This window comes from Malus domestica, chromosome 13 (genome assembly GCF_042453785.1).
Source record: "Malus domestica chromosome 13, GDT2T_hap1".
In the NCBI taxonomy this organism is placed as follows: Eukaryota; Viridiplantae; Streptophyta; class Magnoliopsida; order Rosales; family Rosaceae; genus Malus; species Malus domestica.
Window position 1 is genome coordinate 32,342,532 of NC_091673.1, and position 18,126 is coordinate 32,360,657.

The window sequence follows — 18,126 nt, forward strand, 5'->3', positions numbered from 1 at the left end:
ACATAAGATCAAACAAAAAAAAAAAAGAATTTGAGATATAAGAAAATACCATGGACTTGAAAAGCAAGGTTTTCATGGTTTTCTTGTTGTGAGTTGAAAAAAGCCATGTAGTTGAAAACCACGAAGCTGAAGTAAACACCAACAAGGTTTGATGAGAGGTAGAGCCAACAGTGAGGGTTTGACATTAGGGGCCAAAATTGATGTTAAGGGTAAAATTGGAAGTTTGATAAATTACTTTGTTTGGGCAAGTTTTATTGAGCTCATTTGATATTGAATTTTGTTCTAACCATTAAATAAAGTTTGTCACAACCCGTCTCGAAATATTTTATCGATGGTGTGAAATGACTTATATACCCTTGAGCATTGAGTTGTGTGTGTGTAAATGGGCTATGGTTTTGGACCAATTCATTTTCTTCCTAACTTTTTGGACCCAATTGAAACTTAAAAATTTTATTTGTTTTGTTTGAGTAGCCAAACCTGGACCACACACACACATACACCCACTCTCTCATTGACTCTCTCTCTCTCCTTCCCTCTCGGACTTCTTTCCATTTCTGTACAATTGTACGGACAAGCTTTCAACCAACCATTTCATGCACGGATTGAGGTTGTGGACGTGATTTTTGGGTTCCTTGCAAGCTCAGGATCACAATCGTACCTTTGGTTGGAACATGAGGACTTCGAAAAACCCGAGAACCCATAACCTTCGACGAGGGCTTTGTTGCTTAGTGGTGGTTGTGTATTTTTCATGGCGTTTTGAGGCTCGAAGAAGTCTTAGAACTACTCTATGAAGCTCTGGGAGAAATTTTGGAAAGTTTTGAACGTCAGATTACAAGGGTTTGCAAAGTTGTAGGTTTAGCCAGAATAGTGAAGGAATTTCATACCACTTCTCGTGGTTTTTTGGATCTTAGAAAGCTAAGAATATGTTATACTCATTTAGAGCTTCGTTTTGAGACAAATTTCATGAAGTTTGGTTGACAATTGGATGAGATATTAAGGTATGAAGTTTTTCTAGAAACCGACGATCGCAGCGGCGCCGGCGCCGGACTCCGGCAAACCAAGGAAGAAGGAGGCGAATATTTGGTCAAAATTGACGGAATATTCTAACGGTGTCAGGTATCTTTAACGGCATATTCTATATTTTAACAGAATATTCCCTAATGGCGTTAACTGTTCCGCTTGGTGTGCTAAGCACGTGCCTTGGCCATTGTGTGACGGCGGGTGGGTGATCGGAAAATTTTTCTAAAAATATAAGGATGTTCCTGAGGCTGAGTAGGCCACGTTATATATTCAAACACCCCAATCAAGCAATGTATGAGAAGTTATTACCTAGTTTTGGTTATGTGCTTTAAAATAACGTTTAAATAGTTGTTTCACATATAGGTGAGACCTATCCTGAGGAAGAGTGCAGTCAAGCGAGACTCGGAGGCTACTACCCTTCTACATACCAGTGAGTGGGCTTTTGGTTTTCAGTATATATATATATATATATATATATATATATATATATACACACACTTGGTATTTTTCCCAGAAAAGTTAATTAAATGGTTTGACATTTTGAAATGCCATGTCAAATGCTCTCTATGTTTAATTGTGCATTAGTATGTTTATATATATTGTTGCTCGATACTGCGGACGCTCAGGTAAGCTTCAGTTGAGTATATTGATGGTAGTGATGGTAGTGATGGTAGTGAGTATAATAGTGCTGAGATATATTTCGAGCTTATTATCCTGCACCCTGGTGTTAGTGCTCTGCCCAAGGACATGGCCTAGCCTTCACGTGATCATTCACCTCTAGCACTACACGCTCACCTTGGATCCAAGGCAGGTGCTAGCCTATCGTACAGACCACTTTAGGTGGTTCCAACTCGTAGGTGACTTGCGATACTTCGCACAGCCTTCACGTGACCATAGCACTTGAGTGTATTTATTTACACCCAAGCCTGTCGTACATACCACATTAGGTGGTTCCGACTTGTGTGCAGAGAACTAGTTGATGAGTTATAGATCCAGCCGTATAGGTCGCGTTAGGTGACTCCGGCTGGCATACCATTTCGTATTGGTTTATTTCAAGTGGCTTACTTATTTCTTGCTGAGATTTGACAAGCTATATTTGTGGAATTGTTATTTTGAATTTGGTTTTGAAATATAAACATGCATGCTATTTTCTGGGAATTATACAAGTTTTACAGCGAGGTGTTACTACTTTTGATAAGTATAATAGTTTTGAAAAGCTTTGTTTTGGCCACTCACACCTTCTGGTGTTGTATAATTAGTATTCGTCCTGCTGGACTGCACTTAGGCTACTTATGCTCTGGTTGTGCAATCACACTTAACTTTGTCTTGCCCTTATTCTTATCTAGTGCTCTAGTTGGTTTGGTTTTTGTTTATTTGCATTCCTTATATTAATTTTGCTTCCGCATTGTGCACATGGCTATGTCACCCTCACGTGACGGCTAGCATGCCTCGATTTAGGTCGAGGTGTGTCAGTTTGGTATCAGAGCCTAGGTTTGGCAGTTCTGCATATCTTGTGAATGTTCTAATTATCTTGGTGCCTTTTGTCAGAACCATGTTGCCTCGTAGAAAGCCACATCCTTCAGCTGAGTCTAGTTTCCTTAATATAGCTCAGTTAGGGGAAGCTATAGCTAATGCTATTTAGTCATCATTTCGCCCTCCCCAGAGGACTCCCCTGAAGACTATGTATAATTTGAAGTTAAGTAATTTCATGGGTAATGAAGGACATGAGAGAGCAGAGAAATGGCTTAATCATTTTGAGAAGACTTTCCGTTTGATGCATAGACAGGGAAATCTTCCGGAGGATAGGTGGGTTGAGATGACTACCTAGTTTTTACGTTAGGAGCCTGTATCCCGGTGGAGACAAGAGTTTTATCAGTTGTCACCAAAGGAAGCTGCTAATTGGGAAGTTTTTAAGCAGTTATTTCAGAAGAGATTCATTCATCCAGAATATATAGATCTCAAGAAGCAAGAATTCACGCACCTAAAACAGGGGAATATGACAGCTAATGAGTACTACAGGAGGTTTACTAATTTATCTCGCTATCACCCAGAGGTTGCTGCTAATCCAGTTGAGATGCTCCGTCGTTTTAGGTTGGGTACTCGAAAGAAATGACGTGCGATCACAGCTTCCTATGCTACTTACCAAGAGTTTTATGAGATTTTGCTACGAATTGAAGATTAAGAGAATATGCCTAGTAAGAGTGAGGAGGAAGAAAAGGATGGAAATCAAAAGAAAGATGATACAGGTAAAGGTCAATCATCTTTGAGACCTCACAAGACTCAGAGCTTTAAGAAAGGTAGAGCTAGTTCCAATTCTTCCAATGGGAGTTGGTGTTCCACTGGTTAAAGGAAGGGTGGTAGATTTTATGGAAGTCCTTGTTTTCATAGGCAGAGAGATTCTGGTGGTTCTGGTTGTCCGTTTTGTTGTAGATGTAATAGTCGACATTTTGGGGATTGCAGGCAGGGTAGTAGATGATGTTTTACTTATGGTCAAATGGGGCATCGGGCTATGCATTGTCCTAAGAATCAGTAGAAGCCCCAGCAACCTTATTTGCCACCATCAGTTCCGATCCAGCAAGTTTCAGGATCTAGCAGTTATGGTCAAATAACAGAGGTCGTGGGGGACGACAGTAAGCCTAAGGACGTATACACCACATGACATTGCAAGATGCTCAGAATAATCCTGATTTGATCATGGATACGTTGAATATTCTTGGTCATTTTGCTAGAGTATTAGTTGATTGTGGTGCTACGCATTCTGTTATTTCTCATACGTTTGCTTAGTTGACACAACCTCATCCTACACCTCTTGAATATGATTTAGAGTTTGCGATGCCTAAAAGGGATATATGTTATGTTAGTTGTGTATATCCAGGATGTCCCGTTTTAGTGGAGGATGTAGTTGTGCCAGCTAATCTCATCTCATTAGATATTGTGGATTTTGATGTGATTTTGGGCACATATTAGTTGCATTACAATCGTGCCAATATAGATTGCTACGGGAAAACAGTTACTTTTCATCGTCTTGGATTATATGAGGTTACTTTTGTGGGCGAGCGTAGTGGGGTAAGGCATGGTGTTATTACTGCCATAAAAGCTAAAAAGTTGTTAGAGAAAGGTTGTCAGGGATATTTGGCTCATGTAGTGTTGAATGATAATGTTTCTAGCAGTATGGAGGATGTGCAAGTAGTCAAGCATATCCTTTACGTATTCCCTGATGATTTACCTGGATTGCCGCCAGACCGAGACGTGGAGTACACCATTGATTTGCTTCCAGGTACTAATCCTATATCTTTAACTCCTTATCGAATGGCTTTTGCTGAATTAAGGGAATTGAAGATTCAGTTGCAAGAATTAGTTGATAAGGGTTTTATTCAGCTTAGTACTTCACCCTCGGGAGCTCTGGTGTTATTTGTGAGGAAGAAAGACGGGACTTTGAGGTTATACATTGATTATAGGCAATTGGATCGGGTAACAATTAAAAACCGTTATCCGTTGCTGCATATAGATGATTTATTTGATCAGCTTCAAGGCACCTGTGTGTTTTCTAAGATTGATTTGAGGTCTGGTTATTATCAATTGAAAATTAAAAGTGAAGATGTTTCTAAGACAACTTTCAGGACTCGTTATGCTCATTATAAGTTTCTTGTGATGCCATTCGGGTTAACTAATGCACCTGCAACTTTTATGGATTTAATGAATTGAGTATTCCAGCCATATTTGGACAGGTTTGTTTTTGTCTTTATTGACGATATTTTGGTATACTCTAAGTCTAAATCAGAGCATGTTCGACATCTTACTTGGTGAAGGAAATTTTGTGAAAAACATGTTCATTTGAGCAACATCTATGACATGCAATTAACAATTAAAGTCGGAATCATGCTTGTATGCACTCAAAAACAAAACATTATCCATGAAATTCAAAGCCTAGTAGTTATGTGAACGAAGACTCAACTCAAGAACAAAGTGAGTTGAGAAATTTTATACCTTTGTTGATTCCTCTTTGCATAAGCAAAGGGTAATCACCCAAGGAGAGGGCATTCATTCCTTGCTTCTTAGCTCGATGGATTTCTTGGATAAGGATGGATGAAAGGATTCTCCAAGTTCCCAAAGTTGAGAACCTCTAAGAAGAGATGAGTGACCTAGAGGAAGTAAGATTGCTAGCTAAAATCCTCTAGGGTGGCCCGCCTCTTAGAGAGAAAAGGGAGCTTGTGTTCTCATCTTTTCTCCAAAATAAACCCTAAGGATGAAATGGCTATAAAGTTGCCTTTATACCACCTCACAATGGAGTGGCAATCTTGTAATTAAGCAAAGTTCACTACCCCTCTCTATATGGCCGGCCTTTAAGGGTTCATTGGGTTTTCAAGCCCTTTGTGGTTTCAAGTTGTCATACAACTTGAGTTAATGGGCTTGACATTCAAATCCCATTGGGCCTTGAGGCCCAAAACTAACCCGAGGTCTATAACCAACTTATTCATTTCATTAATTAACATATTAATTAATCCTAGCCATAAATAATTAAACCATTTAATTATCCTTACTCATCTCTGTTGTTTCTTCAATCTCTACCTTACACGATGTACAATCCATTAGGTTCCTTTTAGAGAGGCAGGGGGCGATTAGAACTCTTTCAAATCGATTGTGAATTGAAACTTACTTTCAATTATCCCTTTAGTGATTATACACGTTTAGGGCTTCCACAAACCATGAGTGACACCTAGCAGTATGTCATGGTTACCCAAGCTAATCAGAAGAGGTGGAGAACCTATTCAGTTTAGGATTACAATGCAATACGGTCTTTCTCTAATACAATACTCTTGACCACATTATTTGGTTTGATAGTTTATTCATGTCTACTATCCGATGTGATTCATTTACTTATATGATTACCTTGAATGTGATTTGGAACGACTTCCTAAATCTCATTCATACTCTGGCCAGAGATTCTTAATCATATCATAGAGTATTCTCCCTCAAACAGTTTGAAGGTTAGAGATCCCTTGTTGCCCATTCACTTGCCTCCATGGCTAAGTGGCTTAACCCCAACTATGTTGTGGACACCCTCAGATGGAGTGACTTTGACATAGTCAAAGATCAAGGACCTAACCACAAGACAACTATGATGCCTCAGGTCAAGGGACTACTTGGATTATCCCAACCATGTGAAGGGAAATAATGAGATTTATGTGGGATTTCTAGTGACTAGCATGCATATACAATTCAAAATTTATATACATTTGCAACAGAAGCATGTTATCACATAATATCGAAGCTATAGTCATGCAAATCCCCTTCAAGAAGCATAGGTTCATATATGATGCATCTATGAAAATATTGAAGAACAAAGTGAAGGTATAGTTTTATACCTCTTGATCTAGACTTGAGACCAAGGATGGACCACATCCAAACTCTTTTTTCTTGGAACTCCTTGAGTCTAGCCTCCTTCCTTGCTTCCTCCACCTTGATAGATTTAGAGCTCCTTTGATTCTCCTCTAGTCTCCAAAGTAGAAGACCTCTAAAGATCCACAACCACTAGTGTAGTGAGATGGATGTTGGAATAACCAAAAAGGAGAAAAGATGATTAGCTATTTCTCCCTTATGGTGGCCAGCTATATGGTGTGTAGAGAGAGACAGACTTTTGTTTTCTCTAGATGAAAAGAACACACAAAAAACCCTAATGTCACTTTGATTGGCCGGCCCCCTTAATGTGGGTTTGGACTTTGGGCTTTCATCATCTCAAGTCATTCTATGCTTGAATAAAAGGACCCAATTCGTTTGGTTCCAATGGGCCTGAATGAACCCGAACTTTTCTTTAAGTCCTAAACGATCTTTTATCGTTTATATGATTTCTTTAGACTTTCTAATTAATCATAACACTTAAGTAATCCAATTAATTAATTCCATCATCCTTTAGTTGTCTCACCACAAGGGTGTTTCGGTGTAAAATCATTTTAGGTTCTAATTAGCAAGGCAGTGAGGTGATTGGTATCAATCCAATTGATTATTATTTATCCAATCACTTAGTGAATTAAAACTTACTTTTAATTATCCTTCTTCTTTGATGAATACTTATTTAATCATCTAGAAGAACTCACAAGCCATGAGTGACACCTAACCATATATCATGGCTACCCAAGCTAATGTAGAATTTGTTCGGAGAACCTATTCAGTTGGAATTACAATGTAATTCAATCCTTCTCTAATACAATACTCACAATCACATTACTAGGGTATGGATATTTAATATCAAACCCCCAATGTGATTATATCAAGTTATATGATTCTATTGAGTTGTATAGGAACACTTTCCATCATTACGCTCAATACTTCGGCCGAAGATTCCTGAATCATATCTTAGAGTATTCATCCTCTCATAATGAGGATTAGATATCCGTTGTTGATCATTCACATGCCTCTGAGAATAAATCACTGACCCCAACAATGCATAGAACACATCCAAGATGAGATGTGGTCACGTCTCATTATCAAATGATCAGCAACGTATCCCTAAGACAACTATGATGTCTCAGGTCAAATGATTACTTACATTATTCCAACCAGTAGAGTTACTTGCTTGACATGTGAGTAGACCTCCATGCAAGTACTCTCATTTGATTGTGTCAGTGAACTCATTCTCATAATGAGCACCTACATACTTGTCTTAGTGTCACTACACGAATGGCATGAGACTTTCCATCCTTCCCATTGGAAGGGGACATAGTATGTACTGGTCTATGTATTGTCAGTGTCCCTCCGACAATCTTATGACCAAGAACCTTTTTGGACATCATGGTTATGTGAAGAAGGTCTCTGCAGTCTAACATCATTAGATTACTTCTTCCATCGATCCATTGTCCGTGGATTCACTCTTTAGGACGTATATCGTTTATTGAGATAGACCTATTGAGTGACTTTGCCTTTTGATGTATTAGAGTTTTCCATACATATAGACATTGTCCTGAAAGGTTTTGTTCCAAAGATTGACTTTCAGGGCATATCTCCAACAATCTCACACTTGCACTAAAGTCTATCAGTATTGCATCTTATAGATGCTAGTCGAGTGAACTTGAGCTCGTAGGTTAACTAGGTTATGCATTAATCCTTTTAACTTAAACGGATTTACTTATTAAATGTTTCCAAAATATTTAATGTTGTCTCTTCTTTGTGTTCAAATACTTTGATGAGACTTTGATTCCATGGCTTGAGCTGTCACCCCATTATGTCATAGTATCCTACTAACGACCTTATGGTTTGGATTCAATCATTGGTTCATATTGAACCCTGTCTATTCGAAACACCTTTTGAAGCAGTTTCTAAAACTTTAATATATATATCGACATATATTTCGTTTGTATACTTTATACAAACTTTGCTCCAACCTCGAGACCATTGTAGTACCATACTAACAATACTTTCACATGATTAGTACTTCATTCACCATGAAGTTCCATTTGTTAAAATGGATTATTGTCACTTTGGTTTATAACCTAAGTGAATGCACGCTTCCAGAGAGTCTCACTCTGATGTTCCTTTCTCAAAGGTAATAATATTCTATCAGTTGCTATGGTTCTGATCCTGGGCCATAGTAATATCTTAAAGTGACAACCCTTATGGTTTTTCACTTTTGGATATCATCTCACAAGTCCATACATGTGTCCCTTTTGTGATTTTGTGACATATTCTTTATAAGGGTCATGAAAGCAATTTTTCTAAAATATGTAGAAATACTTTCTCAAATCTTCAACGTTTGAGATTCAATTTCCTTATACAACTTTTCTTGAGACAACTTTGCTGTATCAATAAGTTCATGTTAAGTTTGTACTTCAAAATTGACCTTGTCACAATTTGTCATTTAGAGTAACATCAATATTTATTACGTCTATCAAATAGACTTCATTCATAATATGTTGCTCAAAAGTATAACATCACTCCCACTGACCTTGTTGTAACTAAGCATTCATTCGAAACCTTAAGAAAACATAACATTTATATTTTCTTGATTTGAATGCATATAGCTCCCACTAACTTGTCTTGGATCTATTGACAATCTTTAAGATCCAATGGCTTATTGATGATGTCTCAACAGTTTTGGACAATCAACAACTCTAGCTAACACAAGTTATTTAAATGAACATATACAAAAGAATTCCTTCTCAAGTAATCCCATTTGATATGTGTGACTTGTTTTTATCAAGTCCATTCATTTAAACTATATGGTGTCAAACATCATATTTCTAGTTTTATTCATACTAAAACCTTTTAAAGTAGTCATATAAGAATTATCCAAATCATTAGTGGAAGCATGGCTCCTACTAAGGATATAGGAATTCAACCATTCCGACTAGGTGGTTGATTTAATTCCTTATTAAAACTACATAGAGCATTATAGTTACATGAGGTGTCGAAATCGGATTGTCTTGTTGTTAAACTATATGTTGTGACTCATTTTGAAACTATTCCCTTTTGTTTCCTTAACTTGTCCATTTGCTTTGTACTTAGCTTGTTCTCGTAAAAGAGAATGATGGACAACTCCCAACATATAACCATTTTATGCTAGGCTGGTGAAACCAACATTCATAGATTATTCTTAGAATGTTACACAACATCGATTTTAAAGCTTCGAAGAGTTTGAGACCTTTTAACAATTAAAATTACAAACTCATTAATAATAGTGATGCACTATTAATTTTAGACAACTTATAAACCAATCATATTCAAGTTTATATCCTTTTTCTCACCTCCCACTGTTTCTCATGACCTTAATGAGAAATCGTATTATACATTCATAGTGTATAATTATGAAGTATACGGGTAGAGGACATTGTGGAGTAGCTTAGAACCTTTTAAGCTTATTGTTCCAACTCCACTAAGTTCATATCTTGTTATTAAGTAACTAAAGTCTTTAAACCTTTTATAGATTTAGATACTTCATCATTGGTTTGATCACTAACATATTTGACATTTCTTAAAACAATTTAAGAATGTCCAATTAGTTGTTCGAAACTACTAATTGAACCAAGAGTGATCTTGGTTATTGTGGTTAAGTAAGTGATAACCATTTAAGAAACGTTTTTCTTATGTATTACTTATGTCATTATAATGTGATATTCCTTTTCTTCAAGAAAGGAATCTGTATACTTTCTCAATTCATATAGAACTCATATGTAGGCAATTGGAACCAAATCTAAAGATTCATTGTATCCATCTATGGCCAACATGTAAGATCTATCCTTAATTGATAAATCCAAAGCTTGGATATCGCATTATATAAGTGATACATTTCTTGTATCTCAACTAGAATACAACAAGACAATTTTCAATTCATAATACTACTTTGAGGAACAAATTTAGTAGAAGGCATTCATCACATTACATTGATATGATAAGTTAAACATTCATAATGTTTTAATACAAAAGAATTAGCTCCTACATTAGAGACTAATTATATACCTTCATATAGGCACCAAAAGTCGGTCTTCCATCATATGAAGCCAAATAATAAGTTCTTAGCAGAATAAGAAAGTTTAAAGACTATCTTTAATGTGCCTAAAAAACTTCCTAAGTAGTTAGCAAAAAGATAATGGCCGAACCCTTCATTCCATTCCTTTTCTTTGCTCGTCCATCTTCTACTTGGCTCCATCACCTACATACAATTGCATAAGTGATTAGCATTTTATATCAAATATAAAGATTAGAAGATCTAACAATTAGAATTAAAGAAAAGAACAAAACCATACCTTGTGGCTTGTCCTTCAGAGATGCAAGGTATAACCTGCAATTCCTCTTCCAATGCCCGTCCTTTCCACAGTGGTGGCAAGTCCCCTTGGGCTTCTTTGCCTTCTTTTTCTTCACTCCTCCTTGTGCCTTAGGAGTGGGTGACTTCTTCTCCTTTCCTTTGCCTTTGCCTTTCGGCTTAGCCTTGGAAGTGGATGGCTTGTTGTAAGCTACTACAGCAGTCCCTACAACGTTCTCTTTCTTCATAGTCTTCTTAGCGGTTACTAACATGCTTAGTAACCCAGAAAGAGTGCTATCCATCTTGTTCATGATGTAGTCCATGACGAACTGCAAGAATGAATCAGAAAGAGAAGCCAAGATGAAGTCCTGGGCCAATTCCCCATCAAGTGGAGTCCCTAGGTTCTCTAATTGTTCAATGAGTACAATCATCTTCAGTACATGTTGATTCACTGGGGCTCCTTTCACCATTTTGGTCTTCACAAGTTCACTGACAGTGCTAAAGCGACGATTGCGCGTCCCTTCACCATATAACTCCGTAAGATGGAGTATGATGGAGGATGCACTGTCCATACCCTCATGCTATCTCTGCAGCTCCTCATTCATGGAAGCCAACAGATAGCACTTGGCTTGTGTATCATCCTCAACGTGCTTGTCATACTTAGCACGTTCATCCTCAGTGGCCTCAGGGCCAAGAGGTATGTGAGGTGGAGCCTTGTCTAGTACGTAAACAATTTTCTCCAAGGTTAGGAGAATCTTGACATTACGATACCAAGATGGGAAATTGTGCCCCTCAAGGCAATGCTTGTCGAGTATCTTTGCAAGTGTGCTTCCAACCATTTCTAAATACATAACAATAAAATAAATTAGTTTGATTGTTGATTAAGTCAAACGATTCGGGTCTTTAAACCGAATGACACCACCCACTATTTTTGGCAAATTCCATATCCCTCAAGATGGAATCCGGGAGATTTCAATGAAAGCTCCTAGCGGGTTATGGGAGGCTCACTATTACCAAGCCCACCTCACGATGATACGATGTCGGCTAGCAAAAATAATAATGAGAGGGTAAAACTACTCATTCACAACAACCTCTTGTGATTACCCATCTAATTGGCCTATAGAGAACAATGCTTCACAATGATATGATGTTGGCACCATTTCTCTTAGTTAAGTTTTGACCCACCATGCCGGTTCGGATAGGGGTCCAAGTATGACCTCACGATGTTACGATGTCGGCCATACTCGTTGCCTACCTTCACCACATCAAATGTTTGAAATAGACTCCTCCTGTGTATAAGCACATACTTTGAACTCCCCCATGATAGGGTGAAGGCGGTGTATGAGTCATAAACGATTGGAGCCTACCATGGTGGAAGGCCACGAAGAAGTGTTCAAAAGCACCTCTCTGCTTTCAACTTAATATTGGATGTTGGTTGAGGGATTTTAAGGTCTCATCATTTTATTTATTTAATCAAATTATAATAAATTGTGTCCTATTACAACTACTAGTTCAAAGTAAATGAAATTAGTAGCATATGATATCTCCATTATTCGTTTTCGTAAAACAAATCAATATCAAAACAATTTTTCAAAATATTGGAGATATATATCACTACTAATTGTGTTCATTTTAGTTTAGTAGCGTATGATACTCCCACTATTTGTTTTGAGAAAAACAAATCAATATCAAAAATCAAAATTTTCAAATATTGGACGTAACTACTACTACTAAGGTTTTTGCATTCCTTTAAATTTGGACTTTATAGTTATCTTAGGCTCTTTGGATGACTATGGACTTATTAACGAGCCAACATTGTTGAATAAGATCTAGGAGGAATGTATCGTTTTAATTACGCGCTTTCAATCCAATTAAAACATTTTTCATTGAGCCATTAGAAACGAAAGACAATCATTCATTGCTAATTAGGGCATTGGACCCAACAAATCTTTAATCTCATGAAAACCCCTTTTAATATGTTTCCTTACCAATAGTTAAAGAAACTCTAGTATAGTACTAGAGGGAATCAACTATTGAAAGAGATAAAGAAGTAATAAGAATTACAAACCGATTAGTACAAATTACATATACTAAGAGGGAGAGAAAGATTAATGTCTAACATGTTGAGGTCCAATTGAAATAGAAATTAAAACACATTCCCAAGGTTCAAACCATTTGAATTTAGCGGCCTTTCTTATAGGTCAATTATCGTTTAAGGCACAAGTCCATAGTCAACCATTTTACTAACTACTTAATCACATTAAATAATTAAATTGGAATGCAACATAATCATTTAGATTTAGTACATATGGGCATAATTATATGATGAGTTTAAGCTACAAACAAAATTAAAACATAATATTTTAAACTCATAAAGAGGTGGGCCGAAATGCAATGATAGAAAGGTATGGGTCAAACCGTAAATACTAGAAAGTATAATCAACTTTTAAATTACAAAATAGCACATAGAGGACCCATCAATAGGGTGGCCGGTTATGTGATGGGGATAGGGAGAGGTCCTATCTTGTTCCCTTAGTTTCAAAATAAAGCAAAAGCCCTAGCTTTTCCTTGTCATCACTTGTGCAAGTTGGCTTAAAAAGGTATGATGGGTGTAAGGTCTCCTAGTCAAGTCTAGGATTGAGTCAATCAAAGGAAAGCTATTGATAGCAAGTTTACCATTCAAATTCAAATAACAAAGTATGAACACTAAAACAAAACCTTTTACATCAAAATCAAAACCATGAACACCAAGAACAAAACCATGAAAACAATTTCAAGATTTGTACTTTCTTGGTGATTTTTCAAACCAAAAAACAAAAGCGACAAGGCCTCTACTTTCTAGCTTCAAAGTGTGTGTGTGTGACTTAAAATAAAACACAAACACAAACCAAAAAATCCCCCCAAAACCGTGCCCTCCCCTATGGTACATAAGCCCCAAATTTTGTTCAAAAACTCACTCTTCATTCATGCATCCAAAACACTTTTTGCATACATATCTTTTTCAACTCTTGAAACACATTTTTCAACCTTTGAAAAACAAAAGATAAACATATTTTGAATGAAGAACTAATATGTCAAACATAAAATTAAAACCCATATGCATAAAATCCAAAAGCACACATCAAATATAAACCTTTGGCTCTTGATACCACTTGAAGGGAAATAATGAGATTTACGTGGGATTTCTAGTGACTAGCATGCATATACAATTCAAAATTTATATACATTAGCAACGGAAGCATGTTATAACATAATGTCAAAGCTATAGTCATGCAAATCCCCTTCAAGAAGCATAGGTTCTTAAATGATGCATCTATGAAAATATTGAAGAACAAAGTGAAGGTATAGTTTTATACCTCTTGATCTAGACTTAAGACCAAGGATGGACCACCTCCAAGTTCTTTGTTCTTGGAACTCCTTGAGTCTAGCCTCCCTCCTTGCTTCCTCCACCTTGATAGATTTAGAGCTCCTTTGATTCTCCTCTAGTCTCCAAAGTAGAAGACCTCTAAAGATCCACACCCACTAGTGTAGTGAGATGGATGTTCGAATAACCAAAAAGGAGAAAAGATGATTAGCTATTTCTCCCTTATGGTGGCCGGCTATTTGGAGTGTAGAGAGAGATAGACTTTTGTTTTCTCTAGTTGAAAAGAACACACAAAAACCCTAATGAAACGTTTTCACTAAACTTCCTTTATAAATGTCAACTAAGTGAGTCAACCACTTGACTCCCTCTCTCTCCTTTCACTTTGATTGGCCGGCCCCCTTAGTGTGGGTTTGGACTTTGGGCTTTCATCATCTCAAGTCATTCTATGCTTGAATAAAAAGACCCAATTCGTTTGGGCCCAATGGGCCCGAATGAACCCGAACTTTTCTTTAAGTCCTAAATGATCTTTTATAGTTTATATGATTTCTTTAGACTTTCTAATTAATCATAACACTTAATTAATCCAATTAATTAATTCCATCATCCTTTAGTTGTCTCACCACAAGGGTGTTTCGGTGTACAATCATTTTAGGTTCTAATTAGCAAGGCAGTGAGGTGATTGGTAACAATCCAATTGATTATTATTTATCCAATCACTTAGTGAATTAAAACTTACTTTTAATTCTCCTTCTTCTTTGATGAATACTTATTTAATCATCTAGAAGAACTCACAAGCCATAAGTGACATCTAACCATATATCATGGCTACCCAAGCTAATGTAGAATTTGTTCGAAGAACCTATTCAGTTGGAATTACAATGTAATTTGATCCTTCTCTAATACAAAACTCACAATCACATTACTAGGGTATGGATATTTAATGTCAAACCCCCAATGTGATTTTATCAAGTTATATGATTCTATTGAGTCGTATAGGAATGCTTTCCATCATTACGCTCGATACTTCGGCCGAAGATTCCTTAATCATATCTTAGAGTATTCATCCTCTCATAACGAGGATTAGAGATCCCTTATTGATCATTCACATGCCTCTGAGAATAAATCACTGACCCCAACAATGCATAGAACACATCCAAGATGAGATGTGGTCACGTTTCATTATCAAATGATCAGCAACGTATCCCCAAGACAACTATGATGTCTCAGGTCAAATGATTACTTAGATTATTCCAACCAGTAGAGTTCCTTGCTTGACATGTGAGTAGACCTCCATGCAAGTACTCTCGTTTGATTGTGTTCAGTGAACTCATTCCTAAAATGAGCACCTACATACTTGTCTTAGTGTCACTACACGAATGGCATGAGACTTTCCATCCTTCCCATTGGAAGGGGACATAGTATGTACTGGTCTATGTAATGTCAGTGTCCTCCCGACAATTCTATGACTAGGAACCTTTTTGGACATCATGGTTATGTGAAGAAGGTCTCTGCAGTCTAACATCATTAGATTACTTCTTCCATCGATCCATTGTCCATGGATTCACTCTTTAGGACGTATATCGTTTATTGAGATAGTCCTAATGAGTGACTTTGCCTTTTGATGTATTAGAGTTTTCCATACATATAGACATTGTCCTGAAAGGTTTCTTCCAAAGATTGACTTTCAGGGCATATCTCCAACATCATTTACATCTGTATGAGAAATCAAACGATTTGATCTTTCTCTCATAAGATGCTTATAGCTCCCACTAGCTTGCTAAGATTCATGATGGATGGATCTCTACAACTTACATGTCTTTTGATTCATAGTTTTAGACATATATTATCAAGACTATCTTAATAATGGTTTCGGAAACCCATAATAAACATTGAATCACCATTTAATTGTAGCCAGCAATCTTTGAATTAATTGAAACCAATACTACGTCAAAGATGGTTTCTTTCAAGTCAACCAATCTCTTTGATTGTAGTCACCTTAAGCTACCAATTAGCTATTAAAGGTTTCCCTATTTCGGGTCAAATGGTACTTTACCATTTCCTTGAGTACATGTCATATGTATACTCAATGTTGTCATAAGGATTTTCATTTTTATTTCTTTCAAATTAAGAGGTGTAACTCTATGACATAGTCATAAAGTTCAAACCATTCAACTGAGACGGTTTATAAATCCTTCTCGACTACCTTGGAGCATGTGGTTATTGTTCACTATATAATTTACAATAAACTTAGTGAACCATTTGGATAGGGACACGAAAGTGAAGTCCTTGCCTAGTTTCTGTCTCTAGAAGTGGTTTAACACTTCAACACTCAATGATTCAAAATCATCATAAGTCCATGTTGATGGACTATTTTTGTCAACCAACCATTATGTTCCAAACACAATTGCAAACTTTCAAGAGTTGTTCAAGGCAACTCTCATTTCTTCATACAACAATTTGTAAGTGAAGAATCATGGCACGTAAAGTGTCCATGCCTTTGTGCTTACTTCTCAAGTTCCTTGTTCATGTAACAAAGAAACGAGCACTAATGTTTGCGTTAACTAAGGGTTGTTCAAAGCAACTCTTACTTCTTCATACAACAATTTGTAATTGAAGAATTATGACATTAAAAGTGTTGTCCTCTTTATGATAGACTTATCTAACATGTTCTTCCAATGATACATTATCAATAGGAAGATTACGAGGATGAGACTACTTAGGTACATATACAAGCCACGAAAGACAATCTATGGGATTGTAGTACCAAGTCCGGAAACTAAAGCTTTCGGCTTTTTCTTTGTCAAGTTTTGGATAGCGTTTGGAAATATATTGGTAAATAAATACATAACGAATATAAATTGATTGATTTTAAGCCATTTGATCCGGGTCTTTAAATCAAATAGCACCACCCACTATTTTTGGCAAATTCCACATCCCTTATCGGAATTCGAGAGTTTTAGAGGAAACTCTTAGTAGGGTATGGAAGACTCATCATTAACAAGCCCACCCCTCAATGATATGATGTTGGCTCCATTGCACTTAGTTAAGTCATTCCCACCATGCAAGTTCGAGTAGGGGTTCAAGAACAACCTCACAATGATATGAATGTTGATCATTCTCGTTGCCTACCTTCACAACATCATGTATGCATATAGAACTCCTCCTGAGTGTAAGCACGCACTTTGTACTCCCCCATGATAGGGTGAAGTTGGTGTACGAGTCACAAACGATCGGAGCCTACCATGGTGGAAGGCCATGAAAGAGTGTTCAAAGCACTCTCACGCTTATCAACTTAATAATGGTTTGGTTGAGGGTTTTAGGTCTCATCACATATAAGCAAGCATTTTAATCTTATTAAAACAATTTGGTCCTATTACAACTATTGGTCCATGTGATTGATTTAGTTGTATATGATACTCCCACTATGCTTGTAAAACGGTTTTAAAGTAAGAGTATATGGTACTACTAACATAATGTTTGCATTCATTGATGGACTATATAGTTGTCTTAGGGCCTTAGGATGACTATGAACCTTTGATTCAATCCAACATGAGCCTAGTGTTGAATCTCGGTCTAGGGATGGTGATTGATTTTAGTTACGCGTTTAATCACATTAAGGCGTGTTTTCTTATTGGGCGTTGGACCCTCTACTTCATTTTCATGTATATCAAATAAAGCAAGAAAGAAGTACTTCAAAGTAAAGAAGAGCTTATGGTCTTTTACAACATTTGATAAAAAACAAATTACTTTAAAGTAAAGAAGAGCTTATGCTCTTTTACAATATTTGATCATATCAAATTACAACGAAAATCTAATCTACACATTCCCATGGTTCAAACAAATTTGAGACGGCCTTTCACATAGCTCAATTATCGTAGGCTTAGGTTCATAATCACTCTTTCTTTAATTAATTAACGCTTTAACTAGTTAAACTTGAATGCAATATTTTCATTTGGTTTTTGTATCCATAGAATTGATTTAAATGGAGCTAAATGAAATGAAAATCCAA

The 18,126-nt window shown here is 36.7% G+C and overlaps 1 protein-coding gene across 1 annotated transcript; it reads right to left on the minus strand.

Annotated features, from left to right (window-relative positions):
- Positions 1 to 10,711: 10,711 nt before the first annotated feature.
- On the minus strand, positions 10,712 to 11,325 carry LOC139190940 (uncharacterized). The gene is made up of 2 exons (XM_070811432.1): positions 10,858 to 11,325; positions 10,712 to 10,720 (listed from the first exon to the last, which is right to left on the minus strand). Exons 1-2 carry the CDS (start codon positions 11,323 to 11,325, stop codon positions 10,712 to 10,714), a joined length of 477 nt encoding a protein of 158 aa, XP_070667533.1.
- Between the last annotated feature and the right edge of the window lie 6,801 nt (positions 11,326 to 18,126).

What these genes read in the sequence shown, in the direction of transcription:
- LOC139190940 (XM_070811432.1), bottom strand. Translation starts at nt 11,325, where the DNA reads ATGGACAGTGCATCCTCCATCATACTCCATCTTACGGAGTTATATGGT.